A 25,396-nucleotide genomic window follows, 5' to 3' on the forward strand; every position below is an offset into this window, starting at 1 on the left:
GCCCCATGCTGAGAGATACCACAAACACAGCCCCATGCTGAGAGATTGCACAAACACAGCCCCATGCTGAGAGATTGCACAAACACAGCCCCATGCTGAGAGATTGCAGAAACACAGCCCCATGCTGAGCGATACCACAAACACAGCCCCATGCTGAGAGATTGCACAAACACAGCCCCATGCTGAGAGATTGCAGAAACACAGCCCCATGCTGAGCGATACCACAAACACAGCCCCATGCTGAGAGACTGCACAAACACAGCCCCATGCTGAGAGATTGCACAAACACCGCCCCATGCTGAGAGATTGTACAAACACAGCCCCATGCTGAGAGATACCACAAACACAGCCCCATGCTGAGAGATACCACAAACACAGCCCCGTGCTGAGAGATTGCACAAACACAGCCCCATGCTGAGAGATTGCACAAACACAGCCCCATGCTGAGAGATTGCACACACACAGCCCCATGCTGAGAGATTGCACAAACGCAGCCCCATGCTGAGAGATACCACAAACACAGCCCCATGCTGAGAGATTGCACAAACACAGCCCCATGCTGAGAGATACCACAAACACAGCCCCATGCTGAGAGATTGCACAAACACAGCCCCATGCTGAGAGATTGCACAAACACAGCCCCATGCTGAGAGATTGCACAAATACAGCCCCATGCTGAGAGATTGCACAAACACAGCCCCATGCTGAGAGATTGCACAAACACCGCCCCATGCTGAGAGATTGCACAAACACAGCCCCATGCTGAGAGATACCACAAACACAGCCCCATGCTGAGAGGTTGCACAAACACAGCCCCATGCTGAGAGATACCACAAACACAGCCCTGTGCTGAGAGATTGCACAAACACAGCCCCATGCTGAGAGATTGCACAAACACAGCCCCATGCTGAGAGATTGCACAAACACAGCCCCGTGCTGAGAGATTGCACAAACACAGCCCCATGCTGAGAGATTGCACACACACAGCCCCATGCTGAGAGATTGCACAAACACAGCCCCATGCTGAGAGATACCACAAACACAGCCCCATGCTGAGAGATTGCACAAACACAGCCCCATGCTGAGAGATTGCACAAACACAGCCCCATGCTGAGAGATGGCACAAACACAGCCCCATGCTGAGAGATGGCACAAACACAGCCCCATGCTGAGAGATTGCACACACACAGCCCCATGCTGAGAGATTGCACAAACACATCCCCATGCTGAGAGATTGCACAAACACAGCCCCATGCTGAGAGATACCACAAACACAGCCCCATGCTGAGAGATTGCACAAACACAGCCCCATGCTGAGAGATTGCACAAACACAGCCCCATGCTGAGAGATTGCACAAACACAGCCCCATGCTGAGAGATTGCACAAACACAGCCCCATGCTGAGAGATTGCACAAACAGCCCCATGCTGAGAGATTGCACAAACACAGCCCCATGCTGAGAGATTGCACAAACACAGCCCCATGCTGAGAGATTGCACAAACACAGCCCCATGCTGAGAGATTGCACAAACACAGCACCATGCTGAGAGATTGCACAAACACAGCCCCATGCTGAGAGATTGCACAAACACAGCCCCATGCTGAGAGATTGCACAAACACAGCCCCATGCTGAGAGATTGCACAAACACAGCCACATGCTGAGAGATTGCACAAACACAGCCCCATGCTGAGAGATTGCGCACAAACAGCCCCATGCTGAGAGATTGCACAAACACAGCCCCATGCTGAGAGATACCACAAACACAGCCCCATGCTGAGAGATACCACAAACACAGCCCCGTGCTGAGAGATTGCACAAACACAGCACCGTGCTGAGAGATTGCACAAACACAGCCCCATGCTGAGAGATACCACAAACACAGCCCCATGCTGAGAGACTGCACAAACACAGCCCCATGCTGAGAGATACCACAAACACAGCCCCATGCTGAGAGATTGCACAAACACAGCCCCATGCTGAGAGATTGCACAAACACAGCCCCATGCTGAGAGATTGCACAAATACAGCCCCATGCTGAGAGATTGCACAAACACAGCCCCATGCTGAGAGATTGCACAAACACCGCCCCATGCTGAGAGATTGCACAAACACAGCCCCATGCTGAGAGATACCACAAACACAGCCCCATGCTGAGAGGTTGCACAAACACAGCCCCATGCTGAGAGATACCACAAACACAGCCCCGTGCTGAGAGATTGCACAAACACAGCCCCATGCTGAGAGATTGCACAAACACAGCCCCATGCTGAGAGATTGCACAAACACAGCCCCATGCTGAGAGATTGCACAAACAGCACCACATGCTGAGAGATTGCACAAACACAGCCCCATGCTGAGAGATACCACAAACACAGCCCCATGCTGAGAGATACCATAAACACAGCCCCGTGCTGAGAGATTGAACAAACACAGCCCCATGCTGAGAGATTGCACAAACACAGCCCCATGCTGAGAGATTGCACAAACACAGCCCCATGCTGAGAGATTGCACAAACACAGCCCCATGCTGAGAGATACCACAAACACAGCCCCATGCTGAGACATACCACAAACACAGCCCCGTGCTGAGAGATTGCACAAACACCGCCCCATGCTGGGAGATTTCACAAACACAGCCCCATGCTGAGAGATACCACAAACACAGCCCCGTGCTGAGAGATTGCACAAACACAGCCCCATGCTGAGAGATTGCACAAACACAGCCCCATGCTGAGAGATTGCACAAACACCGCCCCATGCTGGGAGATTTCACAAACACAGCCCCATGCTGAGAGATACCACAAACACAGCCCCGTGCTGAGAGATTGCACAAACACAGCCCCATGCTGAGAGATTGCACAAACACAGCCCCATGCTGAGAGATTGCACACACACAGCCCCATGCTGAGAGATTGCACAAACACAGCCCCATGCTGAGAGATACCACAAACACAGCCCCATGCTGAGAGATTGCACAAACACAGCCCCATGCTGAGAGATACCACAAACACAGCCCCATGCTGAGAGATTGCACAAACACAGCCCCATGCTGAGAGATTGCACAAACACAGCCCCATGCTGAGAGATTGCACAAACACAGCCCCATGCTGAGAGATACCACAAACACAGCCCCATGCTGAGAGATTGCACAAACACAGCCCCATGCTGAGAGAATGCACAAACACAGCCCCATGCTGAGAAATTGCACAAACACAGCCCCATGCTGAGAGATTGCACACACACAGCCCCATGCTGAGAGATTGCACAAACACAGCCCCATGCTGAGAGATTGCACAAACACAGCCCCATGCTGAGAGATTGCACAAACACAGCCCCATGCTGAGAGATTGCACAAACACAGCCACATGCTGAGAGATTGCACAAACACAGCCCCATGCTGAGAGATTGCGCACAAACAGCCCCATGCTGAGATTTGCACAAACACAGCCCCATGCTGAGAGATACCACAAACACAGCCCCATGCTGAGAGATTGCACAAACACAGCCCCATGCTGAGAGATTGCACAAACACAGCCCCATGCTGAGAGATTGCACAAACACAGCCCCATGCTGAGAGATACCACAAACACAGCCCCATGCTGAGAGACTGCACAAACACAGCCCCATGCTGAGAGATTGCACAAACACAGCCCCATGCTGAGAGGTTGCACAAACACAGCCCCATGCTGAGAGATACCACAAACACAGCCCCGTGCTGAGAGATTGCACAAACACAGCCCCATGCTGAGATTGCACAAACACAGCCCCATGCTGAGAGATACCACAAACACCGCCCCATGCTGAGAGATTGCACAAACACAGCCCCATGCTGAGAGATACCACAAACACTGCCCCATGCTGAGATTGCACAAACACAGCCCCATGCTGAGAGATTGCTCAAACACAGCCCCATGCTGAGAGATTGCACAAACACAGCCCCATGCTGAGAGATACCACAAACACAGCCCCATGCTGAGAGATTGCACAAACACAGCCCCATGCTGAGAGATTGCACAAACACAGCCCCATGCTGAGAGATTGCACAAACACAGTCCCGTGCTGAAAGATTGCACAAACACAGCCCCGTGCTGAGAGATTGCACAAACACAGCCCCGTGCTGAGAGATTGCACAAACACAGCCCCATGCTGAGAGATTGCATACACACAGCCCCTAAAACGAAGACCTCTTGTTCTAGAATGCCCACAAGAGGAAGCATCAGCTCCAGGTCTACTTTATCCAAATCTTTTATTATCTTGAATACCTCAATTAGCTCTCTCCTCATTCTAGGGAGTATCAGCCTAAACAGCTCAATTTCTCTTCATGCGACAAAGCCCTCCTCTTTGGAATCAATCCAGTGAACCTCCAATGTAAATACATCCCTCCTCAAATAAGGGGACCAAAACTGTACAAGTGCTCCAGGTGTGGTCTGAACAATGCCTTGTACAATTACTTGTACAGCGCTGGCTTCTTCAGTCTCAATCACAATAGTTTATTCAAGTGCATTATATATCATCTTCTACTACCTGTCCCAGTTAGCCTAGCTGTGGCTATATTCTTCTCATAGTCCTGTTATTGCAGGTGTGACTGTTGTAAACATGTTAGTTGTGATTATTTGACTGCACTATACAGTGACAGTATATTTCTGATAGCTCTCCTGCCCCAATCCAGTCTTTGTACGACAGGATTGACGGAACCAAAACAATGTAAATTACATTGATCAGTGAACGCAGCTTGCTGCTGTGACAGGCAGTTATGGTGTCTGTTCTGATTGTGTTGCTTTTCCTTTCAGCTTACCTGTTTCCCCGACAACTTTCTCCCAATCCCAGTTACTCCAGTCACTATCAGCTGTACGCAATGGAGAATACACGACAGACCATCCTCAACGACTATATCACTTCCCAACAAATGCAAGTGATCACTAAGCCAGATGCTGCAAGGGGAATGTCGCCACGTGACACTTTAGGTGTCCCTTATCCTACTGGATCCAGAGGTGAGATTCCTGTTTGTTTGTTCAGTAAATTAAACTTTGTTTTGAATTCTATACTAATTAAAGTGCCTGAATTTCAGCAATCATCGAATTGGGGCCAGTGTCGCATACGATACTAGTGCCAGGCGGGAGCAGTACCCCTCCTATGGACAGAATAACCTACATCCCAGGGAACCAAGCCCCTTACCCAGGCAGATACAACCACTCCCCTATGTCACCAGGTAAGAATATCATCACCAGCAGAACTTTTTGACTGAATTTAATAGAAATGAAAACAACAATGACAGCTCACATTATTTGACTGAATCGAAACCTGAGGGTTGTTGACAAGGTGGGTGTGGAGAGGATGATTCCCCTTGTGGCAGAATCTAGAACTGGGGTCACTGTTTAAAAATAAGGGGTTGTTTATTTAAATGGAGATTAAGTTCATTTTTCTTTTCACAGGTTCATGAATCTCTGGAACTCTATTCCTCAAAGGCAGTGGGAGCAGAATCTGTCAATGTTTTTAAGTCTGAGCTGGGTAGATCCTTGATTAACAAGGGGGTGAAAGGTTATCGGGGGGTCGGCAGGAAAGTGGGGTTGAGGTTACAATCAGATCGGCCATGGTCGTGTTGAAGGGCGGAGCAGGGCTCGAGGTCAAATGGCCACTCCTCCTAATTGATAGGTTCCTGTGTACACACTTATTGCATATACACTGATCAATGAGCACAACTGTTTGCTGGGATGGATAAATAGTAAAACACCCTCATACTCAACACCTAAACTGAACTATTATTCATTTCTCCAAAGGTGTAGTAACTTGACAGCTTAAGACGTATGCGTTTTAAATGCTTATTGGCCTTTACATCCAAACTATAAAATGAATGGGACAGCATTTATACATAAGGAGGCAGCAGCAATGAACAGATTTCACCCAGTTATGGCACTAGCTTTGCATCCTGAAGGAGTTACTTTCTTCCATGTGTATTTTAGTCTGAGCTTTCATTTCCCAGTTTACCGAGTCCAAGGCACCAGCAAATGAAGTGATGGGAGACCATACTATTATCTGGTTTCTGAGTTATCTCTGCCACATGTACCAGGCAACCTTGTACATGTACAGTCACCGAGCAGTCAGTGGCTGATAGGAGCTCCATGAGTATTGGACATGTGAGATAGAGGCAGTCTGCATGCAGCCACAGTGTTCTCTGCCTGAACAGTGGATGTGCAGCGGAGATTGTAGACAAAGGGGTGGGAAGGGGTTAGAAGACATTTGTAGTATGTGTTGGGGAACAAAGGGCCAGTATAGGCTACCAAGCCAGGGATAGGAAAGTACACAGGGCCAGTATAGGCTGCCAGGGATAGGAGAGTACACAGGGCCAGTATAGGCTGCCAGGGATAGTAGAGTACACAGGGCCAGTACAGGCTACCAGGGATAGTAGAGTACACAGGGCCAGTATAGGCTGCCAGGGATAGGAGAGTACACAGGGCCAGTACAGGCTACCAGGGATAGTAGAGTACACAAGGCCAGTATAGGCTACCAAGCCAGGGATAGGAGAGTACACAGGGCCAGTATAGGCTGCCAGGGATAGGAGAGTACACAGGGCCAGTATAGGCTGCCAGGGATAGGAGAGTACACAGGGCCAGTATAGGCTGTCAGGGATAGGAGAGTACACAGGGCCAGTACAGGCTACCAAGCCAGGGATAGGAGAGTACACAAGGCCAGTATAGGCTACCAAGCCAGGGATAGGAGAGTACACAGGGCCAGTACAGGCTACCAGGGATAGGAGAGTACACAAGGCCAGTATAGGCTACCAGGGATAGGAGAGTACACAGGGCCAGTATAGGCTGCTAGGGATAGGAAAGTACACAGGGCCAGTATAGGCTACCAAGCCAGGGATAGGAGAGTACACAAGGCCAGTATAGGCTACCAAGCCAGGGATAGGAAAGTACACAAGGCCAGTATAGGCTGCCAGGGATAGGAGAGTACACAAGGCCAGTATAGGCTGCCAGGGATAGGAGAGTACACAAGGCCAGTATAGGCTACCAAGCCAGGGATAGGAGAGTACACAGGGCCAGTATAGGCTGCCAGGGATAGGAGAGTACACAGGGCCAGTATAGGCTACCAAGCCAAGGATAGGAGAGTACACAGGGCCAGTATAGGCTGCCAGGGATAGGAGAGTACACAGGGCCAGTACAGGCTGTCAGGGATAGGAGAGTACACAGGGCCAGTATAGGCTACCAAGCCAGGGATAGGAAAGTACACAGGGCCAGTATAGGCTGCCAGGGATAGGAGAGTACACAGGGCCAGTATAGGCTGCCAGGGATAGGAGAGTACACAGGGCCAGTACAGGCTGTCAGGGATAGGAGAGTACACAAGGCCAGTATAGGCTACCAAGCCAGGGATAGGAGAGTACACAGGGCCAGTACAGGCTACCAGGGATAGGAGAGTACACAAGGCCAGTATAGGCTACCAGGGATAGGAGAGTACACAGGGCCAGTATAGGCTGCTAGGGATAGGAAAGTACACAGGGCTAGTATAGGCTACCAAGCCAGGGATAGGAGAGTACACAAGGCCAGTATAGGCTACCAAGCCAGGGATAGGAAAGTACACAAGGCCAGTATAGGCTGCCAGGGATAGGAGAGTACACAAGGCCAGTATAGGCTGCCAGGGATAGGAGAGTACACAAGGCCAGTATAGGCTACCAAGCCAGGGATAGGAGAGTACACAGGGCCAGTATAGGCTGCCAGGGATAGGAGAGTACACAGGGCCAGTATAGGCTACCAAGCCAAGGATAGGAGAGTACACAGGGCCAGTATAGGCTGCCAGGGATAGGAGAGTACACAGGGCCAGTACAGGCTGTCAGGGATAGGAGAGTACACAGGGCCAGTATAGGCTACCAAGCCAGGGATAGGAAAGTACACAGGGCCAGTATAGGCTGCCAGGGATAGGAGAGTACGCAGGGCCAGTATAGGCTGCCAGGGATAGGAGAGTACACAGGGCCAGTACAGGCTGTCAGGGATAGGAGAGTACACAAGGCCAGTATAGGCTACCAAGCCAGGGATAGGAAAGTACACAGGGCCAGTACAGGCTGCCAGGGATAGTAGAGTACACAAGGCCAGTATAGGCTACCAAGCCAGGGATAGGAGAGTACACAGGGCCAGTATAGGCTGCCAGGGATAGGAGAGTACCCAGGGCCAGTACAGGCTACCAAGCCAGGGATAGGAGAGTACACAGGGCCAGTATAGGCTACCAAGCCAGGGATAGGAAAGTACACAGGGCCAGTATAGGCTGCCAGGGATAGTAGAGTACACAGGGCCAGTACAGGCTACCAAGCCAGGGATAGGAAAGTACACAGGGCCAGTACAGGCTACCAAGCCAGGGATAGGAGAGTACACAGGGCCAGTATAGGCTGCCAGGGATAGGAGAGTACACAGGGCCAGTACAGGCTACCAAGCCAGGGATAGGAGAGTACACAGGGCCAGTATAGGCTACCAAGCCAGGGATAGGAAAGTACACAGGGCCAGTATAGGCTGCCAGGGATAGTAGAGTACACAGGGCCAGTATAGGCTACCAAGCCAAGGATAGGAGAGTACACAGGGCCAGTATAGGCTGCCAGGGATAGTAGAGTACACAGGGCCAGTACAGGCTACCAAGCCAGGGATAGGAGAGTACACAAGGCCAGTATAGGCTGTCAGGGATAGGAGAGTACACAGGGCCAGTACAGGCTGCCAGGGATAGGAGAGTACACAGGGCCAGTATAGGCTACCAAGCCAGGGATAGGAAAGTACACAGGGCCAGTACAGGCTGCCAGGGATAGTAGAGTACACAAGGCCAGTATAGGCTACCAAGCCAGGGATAGGAGAGTACACAGGGCCAGTATAGGCTGCCAGGGATAGGAGAGTACACAGGGCCAGTATAGGCTACCAAGCCAGGGATAGGAGAGTACACAGGGCCAGTACAGGCTGCCAGGGATAGGAGAGTACACAAGGCCAGTATAGGCTGTCAGGGATAGGAAAGTACACAGGGCCAGTATAGGCTGCCAGGGATAGGAGAGTACACAAGGCCAGTATAGGCTACCAAGCCAAGGATAGGAGAGTACACTGGGCCAGTATAGGCTGCCAGGGATAGGAGAGTACACAGGGCCAGTATAGGCTACCAAGCCAGGGATAGGAGAGTACACAGGGCCAGTATAGGCTGCCAGGGATAGTAGAGTACACAGGGCCAGTATAGGCTGCCAGGGATAGGAGAGTACACAAGGCCAGTATAGGCTGCCAGGGATAGGAGAGTACACAAGGCCAGTATAGGCTACCAAGCCAGGGATAGGAGAGTACACAAGGCCAGTATAGGCTACCAAGCCAAGGATAGGAGAGTACACAGGGCCAGTATAGGCTGTCAGGGATAGGAGAGTACACAGGGCCAGTATAGGCTGTCAGGGATAGTAGAGTACACAGGGCCAGTATAGGCTGCCAGGGATAGTAGAGTACACAAGGCCAGTATAGGCTACCAAGCCAAGGATAGGAGAGTACACAGGGCCAGTTTAGGCTGCCAGGGATAGGAGAGTACACAGGGCCAGTATAGGCTACCAAGCCAGGGATAGGAAAGTACACAGGGCCAGTACAGGCTGCCAGGGATAGTAGAGTACACAAGGCCAGTATAGGCTACCAAGCCAGGGATAGGAGAGTACACAGGGCCAGTATAGGCTGCCAGGGATAGGAGAGTACACAGGGCCAGTATAGGCTACCAAGCCAAGGATAGGAGAGTACACAGGGCCAGTATAGGCTGCCAGGGATAGGAGAGTACACAGGGCCAGTATAGGCTGCCAGGGATAGGAGAGTACACAGGGCCAGTACAGGCTACCAAGCCAGGGATAGGAGAGTACACAGGGCCAGTATAGGCTACCAAGCCAGGGATAGGAAAGTACACAGGGCCAGTACAGGCTACCAAGCCAGGGATAGGAGAGTACACAGGGCCAGTATAGGCTGCCAGGGATAGGAGAGTACACAGGGCCAGTATAGGCTGCCAGGGATAGGAGAGTACACAGGGCCAGTACAGGCTGCCAGGGATAGTAGAGTACACAGGGCCAGTATAGGCTGCCAGGGATAGGAGAGTACACAGGGCCAGTATAGGCTACCAAGCCAAGGATAGGAGAGTACACAGGGCCAGTATAGGCTGCCAGGGATAGGAGAGTACACAGGGCCAGTACAGGCTACCAAGCCAGGGATAGGAGAGTACACAGGGCCAGTATAGGCTACCAAGCCAGGGATAGGAGAGTACACAGGGCCAGTACAGGCTGCCAGGGATAGGAGAGTACACAGGGCCAGTATAGGCTGCCAGGGATAGGAGAGTACACAGGGCCAGTATAGGCTACCAAGCCAAGGATAGGAGAGTACACAGGGCCAGTATAGGCTGCCAGGGATAGGAGAGTACACAGGGCCAGTATAGGCTGCCAGGGATAGGAGAGTACACAGGGCCAGTACAGGCTGCCAGGGATAGGAGAGTACACAGGGCCAGTACAGGCTGCCAGGGATAGGAGAGTACACAGGGCCAGTATAGGCTGCCAGGGATAGGAGAGTACACAGGGCCAGTATAGGCTGCCAGGGATAGGAGAGTACACAAGGCCAGTATAGGCTGCCAGGGATAGGAGAGTACACAGGGCCAGTATAGGCTACCAAGCCAAGGATAGGAGAGTACACAGGGCCAGTATAGGCTGCCAGGGATAGGAGAGTACACAGGGCCAGTATAGGCTGCCAGGGATAGGAGAGTACACAGGGCCAGTATAGGCTACCAAGCCAGGGATAGGAAAGTACACAGGGCCAGTACAGGCTGTCAGGGATAGGAGAGTACACAAGGCCAGTATAGGCTGTCAGGGATAGGAGAGTACACAGGGCCAGTACAGGCTGCCAGGGATAGGAGAGTACACAGGGCCAGTATAGGCTACCAAGCCAGGGATAGGAAAGTACACAGGGCCAGTACAGGCTGCCAGGGATAGTAGAGTACACAAGGCCAGTATAGGCTACCAAGCCAGGGATAGGAGAGTACACAGGGCCAGTATAGGCTGCCAGGGATAGGAGAGTACACAGGGCCAGTATAGGCTACCAAGCCAGGGATAGGAGAGTACACAGGGCCAGTACAGGCTGCCAGGGATAGGAGAGTACACAAGGCCAGTATAGGCTGTCAGGGATAGGAAAGTACACAGGGCCAGTATAGGCTGCCAGGGATAGGAGAGTACACAAGGCCAGTATAGGCTGTCAGGGATAGGAAAGTACACAGGGCCAGTATAGGCTGCCAGGGATAGTAGAGTACACAAGGCCAGTATAGGCTACCAAGCCAAGGATAGGAGAGTACACAGGGCCAGTATAGGCTGCCAGGGATAGGAGAGTACACAGGGCCAGTATAGGCTACCAAGCCAGGGATAGGAGAGTACACAGGGCCAGTACAGGCTACCAGGGATAGGAGAGTACACAGGGCCAGTATAGGCTGCCAGGGATAGTAGAGTACACAGGGCCAGTATAGGCTGCCAGGGATAGGAGAGTACACAAGGCCAGTATAGGCTGCCAGGGATAGGAGAGTACACAAGGCCAGTATAGGCTACCAAGCCAGGGATAGGAGAGTACACAAGGCCAGTATAGGCTACCAAGCCAAGGATAGGAGAGTACACAGGGCCAGTATAGGCTGTCAGGGATAGGAGAGTACACAGGGCCAGTATAGGCTGTCAGGGATAGTAGAGTACACAGGGCCAGTATAGGCTGCCAGGGATAGTAGAGTACACAAGGCCAGTATAGGCTACCAAGCCAAGGATAGGAGAGTACACAGGGCCAGTTTAGGCTGCCAGGGATAGGAGAGTACACAGGGCCAGTATAGGCTACCAAGCCAGGGATAGGAAAGTACACAGGGCCAGTACAGGCTGCCAGGGATAGTAGAGTACACAAGGCCAGTATAGGCTACCAAGCCAGGGATAGGAGAGTACACAGGGCCAGTATAGGCTGCCAGGGATAGGAGAGTACACAGGGCCAGTATAGGCTACCAAGCCAAGGATAGGAGAGTACACAGGGCCAGTATAGGCTGCCAGGGATAGGAGAGTACACAGGGCCAGTATAGGCTGCCAGGGATAGGAGAGTACACAGGGCCAGTACAGGCTACCAAGCCAGGGATAGGAGAGTACACAGGGCCAGTATAGGCTACCAAGCCAGGGATAGGAAAGTACACAGGGCCAGTACAGGCTACCAAGCCAGGGATAGGAGAGTACACAGGGCCAGTATAGGCTGCCAGGGATAGGAGAGTACACAGGGCCAGTATAGGCTGCCAGGGATAGGAGAGTACACAGGGCCAGTACAGGCTGCCAGGGATAGTAGAGTACACAGGGCCAGTATAGGCTGCCAGGGATAGGAGAGTACACAGGGCCAGTATAGGCTACCAAGCCAAGGATAGGAGAGTACACAGGGCCAGTATAGGCTGCCAGGGATAGGAGAGTACACAGGGCCAGTACAGGCTACCAAGCCAGGGATAGGAGAGTACACAGGGCCAGTATAGGCTACCAAGCCAGGGATAGGAGAGTACACAGGGCCAGTACAGGCTGCCAGGGATAGGAGAGTACACAGGGCCAGTATAGGCTGCCAGGGATAGGAGAGTACACAGGGCCAGTATAGGCTACCAAGCCAAGGATAGGAGAGTACACAGGGCCAGTATAGGCTGCCAGGGATAGGAGAGTACACAGGGCCAGTATAGGCTGCCAGGGATAGGAGAGTACACAGGGCCAGTATAGGCTACCAAGCCAGGGATAGGAGAGTACACAGGGCCAGTACAGGCTGCCAGGGATAGGAGAGTACACAGGGCCAGTACAGGCTGCCAGGGATAGAAGAGTACACAGGGCCAGTATAGGCTGCCAGGGATAGGAGAGTACACAGGGCCAGTATAGGCTACCAAGCCAGGGATAGGAAAGTACACAGGGCCAGTACAGGCTGTCAGGGATAGGAGAGTACACAAGGCCAGTATAGGCTACCAAGCCAGGGATAGGAGAGTACACAGGGCCAGTATAGGCTACCAAGCCAAGGATAGGAGAGTACACAGGGCCAGTATAGGCTGCCAGGGATAGGAGAGTACACAGGGCCAGTATAGGCTACCAAGCCAGGGATAGGAAAGTACACAGGGCCAGTACAGGCTGTCAGGGATAGGAGAGTACACAAGGCCAGTATAGGCTACCAAGCCAGGGATAGGAGAGTACACAGGGCCAGTACAGGCTGCCAGGGATAGGAGAGTACACAGGGCCAGTACAGGCTGTCAGGGATAGGAGAGTACACAGGGCCAGTATAGGCTGTCAGGGATAGGAGAGTACACAAGACCAGTATAGGCTACCAGGGATAGGAGAGTACACAGGGCCAGTATAGGCTACCAAGCCAGGGATAGGAAAGTACACAGGGCCAGTACAGGCTGCCAGGGATAGGAGAGTACACAGGGCCAGTATAGGCTACCAAGCCAGGGATAGGAAAGTACACAGGGCCAGTACAGGCTGCCAGGGATAGGAGAGTACACAAGGCCAGTATAGGCTACCAAGCCAGGGATAGGAGAGTACACAGGGCCCGTACAGGCTGTCAGGGATAGGAGAGTACACAGGGCCAGTATAGGCTGTCAGGGATAGGAGAGTAGACAGGGCCAGTATAGGCTGCCAGGGATAGGAGAGTACACAGGGCCAGTATAGGCTGTCAGGGATAGGAGAGTACACAAGGCCAGTATAGGCTACCAAGCCAGGGATAGGAGAGTACACAGGGCCAGTATAGGCTGTCAGGGATAGGAGAGTACACAAGGCCAGTACAGGCTGTCAGGGATAGGAGAGTACACAGGGCCAGTATAGGCTGCCAGGGATGTGAGAGTACACAGGGCCAGTATAGGCTACCAAGCCAGGGATAGGAGAGTACACAGGGCCAGTATAGGCTGTCAGGGATAGGAGAGTACACAGGGCCAGTATAGGCTGCCAGGGATAGGAGAGTACACAGGGCCAGTACAGGCTACCAAGCCAGGGATAGGAGAGTACACAGGGCCAGTATAGGCTGCCAGGGATAGGAGAGTACACAGGGCCAGTACAGGCTACCAAGCCAGGGATAGGAGAGTACACAGGGCCAGTACAGGCTGCCAGGGATAGGAGAGTACACAGGGCCAGTATAGGCTGCCAGGGATAGGAGAGTACACAGGGCCAGTACAGGCTACCAGGCCAGGGATAGGAGAGTACACAGGGCCAGTATAGGCTGTCAGGGATAGGAGAGTACACAGGGCCAGTACAGGCTATCAGGGATAGGAGAGTACACAGGGCCAGTACAGGCTACCAGGCCAGGGATAGGAGAGTACACAGGGCCAGTATAGGCTGCCAGGGATAGGAGAGTACACAGGGCCAGTATAGGCTGCCAGGGATAGGAGAGTACACAGGGCCAGTATAGGCTACCAAGCCAGGGATAGGAGAGTACACAGGGCCAGTATAGGCTACCAAGCCAGGGATAGGAAAGTACACAGGGCCAGTACAGGCTACCAAGCCAGGGATAGGAAAGTACACAGGGCCAGTACAGGCTGCCAGGGATAGTAGAGTACACAGGGCCAGTATAGGCTGCCAGGGATAGGAGAGTACACAGGGCCAGTATAGGCTACCAAGCCAAGGATAGGAGAGTACACAGGGCCAGTATAGGCTGCCAGGGATAGGAGAGTACACAGGGCCAGTACAGGCTACCAAGCCAGGGATAGGAGAGTACACAGGGCCAGTATAGGCTACCAAGCCAGGGATAGGAGAGTACACAGGGCCAGTATAGGCTGCCAGGGATAGGAGAGTACACAGGGCCAGTACAGGCTACCAGGGATAGGAGAGTACACAGGGCCAGTATAGGCTTCCAGGGATAGGAGAGTACACAGGGCCAGTATAGGCTGCCAGGGATAGGAGAATACACAAGGCCAGTATAGGCTGCCAGGGATAGGAGAGTACACAGGGCCAGTATAGGCTACCAAGCCAAGGATAGGAGAGTACACAGGGCCAGTATAGGCTGCCAGGGATAGGAAAGTACACAGGGCCAGTATAGGCTGCCAGGGATAGGAGAGTACACAGGGCCAGTATAGGCTACCAAGCCAAGGATAGGAGAGTACACAGGGCCAGTATAGGCTGCCAGGGATAGGAAAGTACACAGGGCCAGTATAGGCTGCCAGGGATAGGAGAGTACACAGGGCCAGTATAGGCTGCCAGGGATAGGAGAGTACACAGGGCCAGTATAGGCTACCAAGCCAGGGATAGGAGAGTACACAGGGCCAGTATAGGCTGCCAGGGATAGGAGAGTACACAGGGCCAGTACAGGCTGCCAGGGATAGGAGAGTACACAGGGCCAGTACAGGCTGTCATGGATAGGAGAGTACACAGGGCCAGTATAGGCTGTCAGGGATAGGAGAGTACACAAGGCCAGTATAGGCTACCAGGGATAGGAGAGTACACAGGGCCAGTATAGGCTACCAAGCCAGGGATAGGAGAGTACACAGGGCCAGTACAGGCTGTCAGGGATAGGAGAGTACACAGGGCCAGTATAGGCTGTCAGGGATAGGAGAGTACACAGGGCCAGTATAGGCTGCCAGGGATAGGAGAGTACACAGGGCCAGTATAGGCTGTCAGGGATAGGAGAGTACACAAGGCCAGTATAGGCTACCAAGCCAGGGATAGGAGAGTACACAGGGCCAGTATAGGCTGTCAGGGATAGGAGAGTACACAGGGCCAGTATAGGCTGCCAGGGATGTGAGAGTACACAGGGCCAGTATAGGCTACCAAGCCAGGGATAGGAGAGTACACAGGGCCAGTATAGGCTGTCAGGGATAGGAGAGTACACAGGGCCAGTACAGGCTACCAGGCCAGGGATAGGAGAGTACACAGGGCCAGTATAGGCTGTCAGGGATAGGAGAGTACACAGGGCCAGTACAGGCTATCAGGGATAGGAGAGTACACAGGGCCAGTACAGGCTACCAGGCCAGGGATAGGAGAGTACACAGGGCCAGTATAGGCTGCCAGGTGTAGGAGAGTACACAAGGCCAGTATAGGCTACCAAGCCAAGGATAGGAGAGTACACAGGGCCAGTATAGGCTGTCAGGGATAGGAGAGTACACAGGGCCAGTACAGGCTGCCAGGGATAGGAGAGTACACAGGGCCAGTATAGGCTGCCAGGGATAGGAGAGTACACAGGGCCAGTATAGGCTGCCAGGGATAGGAGAGTACACAGGGCCAGTACAGGCTACCAGGCCAGGGATAGGAGAGTACACAGGGCCAGTATAGGCTGTCAGGGATAGGAGAGTACACAGGGCCAGTACAGGCTATCAGGGATAGGAGAGTACACAGGGCCAGTACAGGCTACCAGGCCAGGGATAGGAGAGTACACAGGGCCAGTATAGGCTGCCAGGTGTAGGAGAGTACACAAGGCCAGTATAGGCTACCAAGCCAAGGATAGGAGAGTACACAGGGCCAGTATAGGCTGCCAGGGATAGGAGAGTACACAGGGCCAGTATAGGCTGCCAGGGATAGGAGAGTACACAGGGCTAGTATAGGCTACCAGGGATAGGAGAGTACACAGGGCCAGTATAGGCTGCCAGGGATAGGAGAGTACACAAGGCCAGTATAGGCTACCAAGCCAGGGATAGGAGAGTACACAGGGCCAGTATAGGCTGCCAGGGATAGGAGAGTACACAGGGCCAGTATAGGCTGCCAGGGATAGGAGAGTACACAGGGCCAGTATAGGCTACCAAGCCAGGGATAGGAGAGTACACAGGGCCAGTATAGGCTGCCAGGGATAGGAGAGTACACAGGGCCAGTATAGGCTGTCAGGGATAGGAGAGTACACAGGGCCAGTATAGGCTGCCAGGGATAGGAGAGTACACAGGGCCAGTATAGGCTGCCAGGGATAGGAGAGTACACAAGGCCAGTATAGGCTGCCAGGGATAGGAGAGTACACAAGGCCAGTATAGGCTACCAAGCCAGGGATAGGAAAGTACACAGGGCCAGTATAGGCTGCCAGGGATAGGAGAGTACACAGGGCCAGTATAGGCTGTCAGGGATAGGAGAGTACACAAGGCCAGTATAGGCTACCAAGCCAGGGATAGGAGAGTACACAGGGCCAGTATAGGCTGCCAGGGATAGGAGAGTACACAGGGCCAGTATAGGCTGCCAGGGATAGGAGAGTACACAGGGCCAGTATAGGCTGTCAGGGATAGGAGAGTACACAAGGCCAGTATAGGCTACCAAGCCAGGGATAGGAGAGTACACAGGGCCAGTATAGGCTGCCAGGGATAGGAGAGTACACAGGGCCAGTATAGGCTACCAAGCCAGGGATAGGAGAGTACACAGGGCCAGTATAGGCTGCCAGGGATAGGAGAGTACACAGGGCCAGTATAGGCTGCCAGGGATAGGAGAGTACACAGGGCCAGTATAGGCTGCCAGGGATAGGAGAGTACACAAGGCCAGTATAGGCTACCAAGCCAGGGATAGGAGAGTACACAGGGCCAGTATAGGCTGCCAGGGATAGGAGAGTACACAGGGCCAGTATAGGCTGCCAGGGATAGGAGAGTACACAGGGCCAGTATAGGCTGCCAGGGATAGGAGAGTACACAGGGCCAGTATAGGCTGCCAGGGATAGGAGAGTACACAAGGCCAGTATAGGCTACCAAGCCAGGGATAGGAAAGTACACAGGGCCAGTATAGGCTGCCAGGGATAGGAGAGTACACAGGGCCAGTATAGGCTGTCAGGGATAGGAGAGTACACAAGGCCAGTATAGGCTACCAAGCCAGGGATAGGAGAGTACACAGGGCCAGTATAGGCTGCCAGGGATAGGAGAGTACACAGGGCCAGTATAGGCTGCCAGGGATAGGAGAGTACACAGGGCCAGTATAGGCTGTCAGGGATAGGAGAGTACACAAGGCCAGTATAGGCTACCAAGCCAGGGATAGGAGAGTACACAGGGCCAGTATAGGCTGCCAGGGATAGGAGAGTACACAGGGCCAGTATAGGCTACCAAGCCAGGGATAGGAGAGTACACAGGGCCAGTATAGGCTGCCAGGGATAGGAGAGTACACAGGGCCAGTATAGGCTGCCAGGGATAGGAGAGTACACAGGGCCAGTATAGGCTGCCAGGGATAGGAGAGTACACAAGGCCAGTATAGGCTACCAAGCCAGGGATAGGAGAGTACACAGGGCCAGTATAGGCTGCCAGGGATAGGAGAGTACACAGGGCCAGTATAGGCTGCCAGGGATAGGAGAGTACACAGGGCCAGTATAGGCTGCCAGGGATAGGAGAGTACACAAGGCCAGTATAGGCTACCAAGCCAGGGATAGGAGAGTACACAGGGCCAGTATAGGCTGCCAGGGATAGGAGAGTACACAGGGCCAGTACAGGCTACCAGGGGTAGGAGAGTACACAGGGCCAGTATAGGCTGCCAGGGATAGGAGAGTACACAGGGCCAGTATAGGCTACCAGGCCAGGGAGAACAGAGTACACAGTTTGTACATGTTGGAAATTGACAGATGGGAATCCAACAGGGAGTTTGAACAGTTGCATCTGGAAATACCAGAAGCATGTCTGGTGTACGATGAGTTCAAAAGTAGGAGATAAAATTGAGAATCCTCATTGAGACTGAAAGTAGACAAAATCTTCAACCCCTTACTCCCGAGCTGGGGAGCAGGAGTATCTGCACAGTCGTTAATACTGCATAAATAAAAACAGCTGGAAAAATATACGGGATGGAAATTGACATATCGGACAATTAAATATAAGAGAATTCTATTTTTTTTCTTGTTGTTGTTGGATCCAGAGAGAAACTTTGTGGAGCCTAAAGTTTGAGAATAAATTAATGGGGTTGACTTCCTGGTGGGGAAGTGTGTACATGCACTAGTAAGGAATGGGCCAGGCTTCAATAAACTAAAGAACAATGTAAAGAGAACGCTACCTCTTACAGAAAGTTTCATTGCCGGTGCAGTTAAATCCCACAAGTGGTAAGAATGTAAATTTCAATGTTTGTTTGTGTTATCTTTCCTGCAGGTCACCCTGCGCATATGTCTGCCTCCACAGCTAATGCAGAGCGAGAGAGGGAGAAAGAGCGGGAGAGAGAACAGAGGGAACGAGAACAGAGGGAAAGGGAGAGATTGGCCGTTACAACCTGTGACCTGTCTTACCTCAGAGCAGGTGAGTGATTGCATTCCAGCTTTGGGAAATCTGCATTTGTCTACTTGGTAAACTGAGACAGTTTATATAGCAGCAACAACTAAGCAGTAAAGATAAGGCTGCCCAGTGCGCCCAGCGCAACACTCGGATGCTGATACAAGCGCTGTTGAGACAGGGTGCGGTGGTTGCCTGTATTCTGTCACTTGGTCTAATCCGTGATCTTTTCATGAATTGAAGGAAGCAGCACCGTGGTGGAACAGTCAGCCCTCAGCCTGATACGAGCTACGACCCAGAAGGCTTGCCAGCCAGATTCTCGTTCGACATGTTTCTTTGTTTTTCAGAGTACCCAATTATATTTTTCCAATTAAGCGGAAATTTATCGAGGCCAATCAACTTACTCTGCGCATCTTTGGGTTATGGACGTGAGACCCACGCAGACACGGGGAGAATGTGCATACTCCACACAGACAGTGACCCGGGGCCGGGATTGAACCCAAGCCCTCAGGGCCTTGAGGCAGCAGTGCTAAGCACTGCGCCATCGTGCCACTCACTCATTTTAGTTGTTAAAGTGGGGGAGTGATGAAGTGAATGGCGAGCATTCTACAGCCTGAGCTGCGTTTCTCTGCACCACATTTTAACAGTTTCTCTGGCTTTAATCCCGGTGTACAGACCGAGATTGTTAACCAAGGCGTACAGACCGAGATTGTTAACCCCGGTGTACAGACCGAGATTGTTAATCCCGGTGTACAGACCGAGATTGTTAACCCCGGTGTACAGACCGAGATTGTTAATCCCGGTGTACAGACCGAGATTGTTAATCCCGGTGTACAGACCGAGATTGTTAATCCCGGTGTACAGACCGAGATTGTTAACCCCGGTGTACAGACGAGATTGATAATCCCGGCGTACAGACCGAGATTGTTAACCCCGGTGTACAGACCGAGATTGTTAATCCCGGCGTACAAACCGAGATTGTTAACCAAGGCGTACAGACAGAGATTGTTAATCCCGGTGTACAGACCAAGATTGTTAATCCCGGTGTACAGACCGAGATTGTTAACCCCGGTGTACAGACCGAGATTGTTAATCCCAGTGTACAGACCGAGATTGTTAACCCCGGTGTACAGACCGAGATTGTTAACCCCGGTGTACAGACAGAGATTGTTAACCCCGGTGTACAGACCAAGATTGTTAATCCCGGTGTATAGACCGAGATTGTTAACCCCGGTGTACAGACCGAGATTGTTAATCCCAGTGTACAGACCGAGATTGTTAACCCCGGTGTACAGACCGAGATTGTTAACCCCGGTGTACAGACCGAGTGTGTTGAAACCCGGTGTACAGACCGAGTGTGTTGAACCCCGGTGTACAGACCGAGTGTGTTGAATCCCGGTGTACAGACCGAGTGTGTTGAAACCCGGTGTACAGACCGAGTGTGTTGAACCCCGGTGTACAGACCGAGTGTGTTGAACCCCGGTGTACAGACCGAGTGTGTTGAATCCCGGTGTACAGACCGAGTGTGTTGAAACCCGGTGTACAGACCGAGTGTGTTGAACCCCGGTGTACAGACCGAGTGTGTTGAATCTCGGTGTACAGACCGAGTGTGTTGAAACCCGGTGTACAGACCGAGTGTGTTGAACCCCGGTGTACAGACCGAGTGTGTTGAATCCCGGTGTACAGACCGAGTGTGATGGACCCCGGTGTACAGACCGAGTGTGATGGACCCCGGTGTACAGACCGAGTGTGTTGAACCCGGTGTACAGACCGAGTGTGATGAATCCCGGTGTACAGACCGAGTGTGATGGACCCCGGTGTACAGACCGAGTGTGTTGAATCCCAGTGTACAGACCGAGTGTGTTGAACCCCGGTGTACAGACCGAGTGTGTTGAACCCCGGTGTACAGACCGAGTGTGATGAATCCCGGTGTACAGACCGAGTGTGTTGAATCCCAGTGTACAGACCGAGTGTGATGAATCCCGGTGTACAGACCGAGTGTGTTGAACCCCGGTGTACAGACCGAGTGTGTTGAACCCCGGTGTACAGACCGAGTGTGATGAATCCCGGTGTACAGACCGAGTGTGTTGAATCCCAGTGTACAGACCGAGTGTGATGGACCCCGGTGTACAGACCGAGTGTGTTGAACCCCGGTGTACAGACCGAGTGTGATGAATCCCGGTGTACAGACCGAGTGTGTTGAATCCCAGTGTACAGACCGAGTGTGTTGAACCCCGGTGTACAGACCGAGTGTGTTGAACCCCGGTGTACAGACCGAGTGTGATGAATCCCGGTGTACAGACCGAGTGTGTTGAATCCCAGTGTACAGACCGAGTGTGATGGACCCCGGTGTACAGACCGAGTGTGTTGAACCCCGGTGTACAGACCGAGTGTGATGAATCCCGGTGTACAGACCGAGTGTGTTGAATCCCAGTGTACAGACCGAGTGTGATGAATCCCGGTGTACGGACCGAGTGTGATGAATCCCGGTGTGCAGACCGAGTGTGTTGAACCCCGGTGTACAGACCGAGTGTGTTGTACCCCGGTGTACAGACCGAGTGTGTTCAATCCCGGTGTACAGACCGAGCGTGTTGAACCCCGGTGTACAGACCGAGTGTGTTGAACCCCGGTGTACAGACCGAGTGTGTTCAATCCCGGTGTACAGACCGAGCGTGTTGAACCCCGGTGTACAGACCGAGTGTGTTGAACCCCGGTGTACAGACCGAGTGTGTTCAATCCCGGTGTACAGACCGAGCGTGTTGAACCCCGGTGTACAGACCGAGTGTGTTGAACCCCGGTGTACAGACCGAGTGTGTTCAATCCCGGTGTACAGACCGAGCGTGTTGAACCCCGGTGTACAGACCGAGTGTGTTCAATCCCGGTGTACAGACCGAGCGTGTTGAACCCCGGTGTACAGACCGAGTGTGTTGAACCCCGGTGTACAGACCGAGTGTGATGAATCCCGGTGTACAGACCGAGTGTGATGAATCCCGGTGTACAGACCGAGTGTGTTGAACCCCGGTGTACAGACCGAGTGTGTTGAAACCCGGTGTACAGACCGAGTGTGATGAATCCCGGTGTACAGACCGAGTGTGTTGAACCCCGGTGTACAGACCGAGTGTGTTGAAACCCGGTGTACAGACCGAGTGTGTTGAATCCCGGTGTACAGACCGAGTGTGTTGAACCCCGGTGTACAGACCGAGTGTGTTGAAACCCGGTGTACAGACCGAGTGTGATGAATCCCGGTGTACAGACCGAGTGTGTTGAACCCCGGTGTACAGACCGAGTGTGTTGTACCCCGGTGTACAGACCGAGTGTGTTGTACCCCGGTGTACAGACCGAGTGTGTTGAATCCCGGTGTACAGACCGAGTGTGTTGAACCCCGGTGTAGAGACCGAGTGTGTTGAATCCCGGTGTACAGACCGAGTGTGTTGTACCCCGGTGTACAGACCGAGTGTGTTGTACCCCGGTGTACAGACCGAGTGTGTTGAAACCCGGTGTACAGACCGAGTGTGTTGAAACTCGGTGTACAGACCGAGTGTGTTGAATCCCGGTGTACAGACCGAGTGTGTTGAATCCCGGTGTACAGACCGAGTGTGTTGAACCCCGGTGTACAGACCGAGTGTGTTGAAACCCGGTGTACAGACCGAGTGTGTTGTTGTACCCCGGTGTACAGACCGAGTGTGATGAATCCCGGTGTACAGACCGAGTGTGTTGAATCCCGGTGTACAGACCGAGTGTGTTGAACCCCGGTGTACAGACCGAGTGTGATGAATCCCGGTGTACAGACCGAGTGTGATGAATCCCGGTGTACAGACCGAGTGTGTTGTACCCCGGTGTACAGACCGAGTGTGTTGTTGTACCCCGGTGTACAGACCGAGTGTGTTGAACCCCGGTGTACAGACCGAGTGTGATGAATCCCGGTGTACAGACCGAGTGTGTTGAAACCCGGTGTACAGACCGAGATTGTTGAATCCCGGTGTACAGACCGAGTGTGTTGAATCCCGGTGTACAGACCGAGTGTGTTGAAACCCGGTGTACAGACCGAGTGTGATGAATCCCAGTGTACAGACCGAGTGTGTTGAACCCGGTGTACAGACCGATGTACAGACCGAGATTGTTGAATCCCGGTGTACAGACCGAGTGTGATGAATCCCGGTGTACAGACCGAGTGTGATGAATACCGGTTTACAGACCGTGTGTGTTGAAACCCGGTGTACAGACCGAGTGTGTTGAACCCCGGTGTACAGACCGAGTGTGTTGAACCCCGGTGTACAGACCGTGTGTGATGAAACCCGGTGTACAGACCGAGTGTGATGAACCCGGTGTACAAACCGAGTGTGTTGAAACCCGGTGTACAGACCGAGCGTGTTGAATCCCGGTGTACAGACCGAGTGTGATGAACCCGGTGTACAGACCGAGTGTGATGAACCCGGTGTACCGACCGAGTGTGTTGAACCCCGGTGTACAGACCGAGTGTGATGAACCCGGTGTACAGACCGAGTGTGTTGAACCCCGGTGTACAGACCGAGTGTGTTGAATCCCGGTGTACAGACCTCGTGTGTTGAACCCGGTGTACAGACCGAGTGTGATGAACCCGGTGTACAGACAGAGTGTGTTGAAACCCGGTGTACAGACCAAGTGTGTTGAAACCCGGTGTACAGACCGAGTGTGTTGAAACCCGGTGTACAGACCGAGTGTGTTGAACCCCGGTGTACAGACCGAGTGTGTTGAATCCCGGTGTACAGACCGAGTGTGTTGAATCCCGGTGTACAGACCGAGTGTGTTGAATCCCGGTGTACAGACCGAGTGTGATGAACCCCGGTTTACAGACCGTGTGTTGAAACCCGGTGTACAGACCGAGTGTGTTGAATCCCGGTGTACAGACCGAGTGTGTTGAAACCCGGTGTACAGACCGAGTGTGTTGAACCCTGGTGTACAGACCGAGTGTGTTGAACCCTGGTGTACAGACCGAGTGTGTTGAACCCCGGTGTACAGACCGAGTGTGTTGAATCCCGGTGTACAGACAGAGTGTGTTGAACCCCGGTGTACAGACCGAGTGTGTTGAAACCCGGTGCACAGACCGAGTGTGTTGAAACCCGGTGTACAGACCGAGTGTGTTGAATCCCGGTGTACAGACCGAGTGTGTTGAATCCCGGTGTACAGACCGAGTGTGTTGTACCCCGGTGTACAGACCGATGTACAGACCGAGATTGTTGAATCCCGGTGTACAGACCGAGTGTGATGAATCCCGGTGTTCAGACCGAGTGTGATGAACCCCGGTTTACAGACCATGTGTGTTGAAACCCGGTGTACAGACCGAGTGTGTTGAACCCCGGTGTACAGACCGAGTGTGTTGAACCCCGGTGTACAGACCGTGTGTGATGAAAACCGGTGTACAGACCGAGTGTGATGAACCCGGTGTACAGACCGAGTGTGTTGAAACCCGGTGTACAGACCGAGCGTGTTGAATCCCGGTGTACAGACCGAGTGTGATGAACCCGATGTACAGACCGAGTGTGATGAACCCGGTGTACAGACCGAGTGTGTTGAACCCCGGTGTACAGACCGAGTGTGTTGAATCCCGGTGTACAGACCGAGTGTGTTGAATCCCGGTGTACAGACCGAGTGTGTTGAATCCCGGTGTACAGACCGAGTGTGATTAACCCCGGTGTACAGACCGAGTGTGTTGAACCAGGTGTACAGACCGAGTGTGTTGAATCCCGGTGTACAGACCGAGTGTGTTGAACCCCGGTGTACAGACCGAGTGTGTTGAACCCCGGTGTACAGACCGAGATCGTTAATCCCGGTGTACAGACCGAGTGTGATGAACCCGGTGTACAGACCGAGTGTGTTGAACCCCGGTGTACAGACCGAGTGTGATGAACCCCGGTGTACAGACCGAGTGTGTTGAACCCCGGTGTACAGACCGAGATCGTTAATCCCGGTGTACAGACCGAGTGTGATGGACCCCGGTGTACAGACCGAGTGTGATGGACCTCGCCGTACAGACCGAATGTGTTGAACCCCGGTGTACAGACCGAGTGTGTTGAAACCCGGTGTACAGACCGAGTGTGTTGAATCCCGGTGTACAGACCGAGTGTGATGAATCCCGGTGTACAGACCGAGTGTGTTGAATCCCGGTGTACAGACCGAGTGTGTTGTACCCCGGTGTACAGACAGAGTGTGTTGTTGTACCCCGGTGTACAGACCGAGTGTGTTGAACCCCGGTGTACAGACCGAGTGTGATGAATCCCGGTGTACAGACCGAG

General features: G+C 52.9%; 1 protein-coding gene across 10 annotated transcripts in view; it reads left to right on the forward strand.

Moving 5' to 3' along the window:
- ncor1 (nuclear receptor corepressor 1) overlaps positions 1-25,396 on the forward strand; it is a 458,529-nt gene that overhangs the window by 333,930 nt on the left and 99,203 nt on the right. For all 10 annotated transcript variants that reach the window (XM_072470035.1, XM_072470042.1, XM_072470044.1 and 7 more), the window contains 3 exons: positions 4,793-4,993; positions 5,071-5,211; positions 19,008-19,151. In XM_072470035.1, the coding sequence (XP_072326136.1) occupies positions 4,793-4,993; positions 5,071-5,211; positions 19,008-19,151 (486 nt within the window). The remainder of the gene's footprint in view (positions 1-4,792; positions 4,994-5,070; positions 5,212-19,007; positions 19,152-25,396) is intronic.

This window comes from Scyliorhinus torazame, chromosome 12, assembly GCF_047496885.1.
Source record: "Scyliorhinus torazame isolate Kashiwa2021f chromosome 12, sScyTor2.1, whole genome shotgun sequence".
Classification (NCBI taxonomy): Eukaryota; Metazoa; Chordata; class Chondrichthyes; order Carcharhiniformes; family Scyliorhinidae; genus Scyliorhinus; species Scyliorhinus torazame.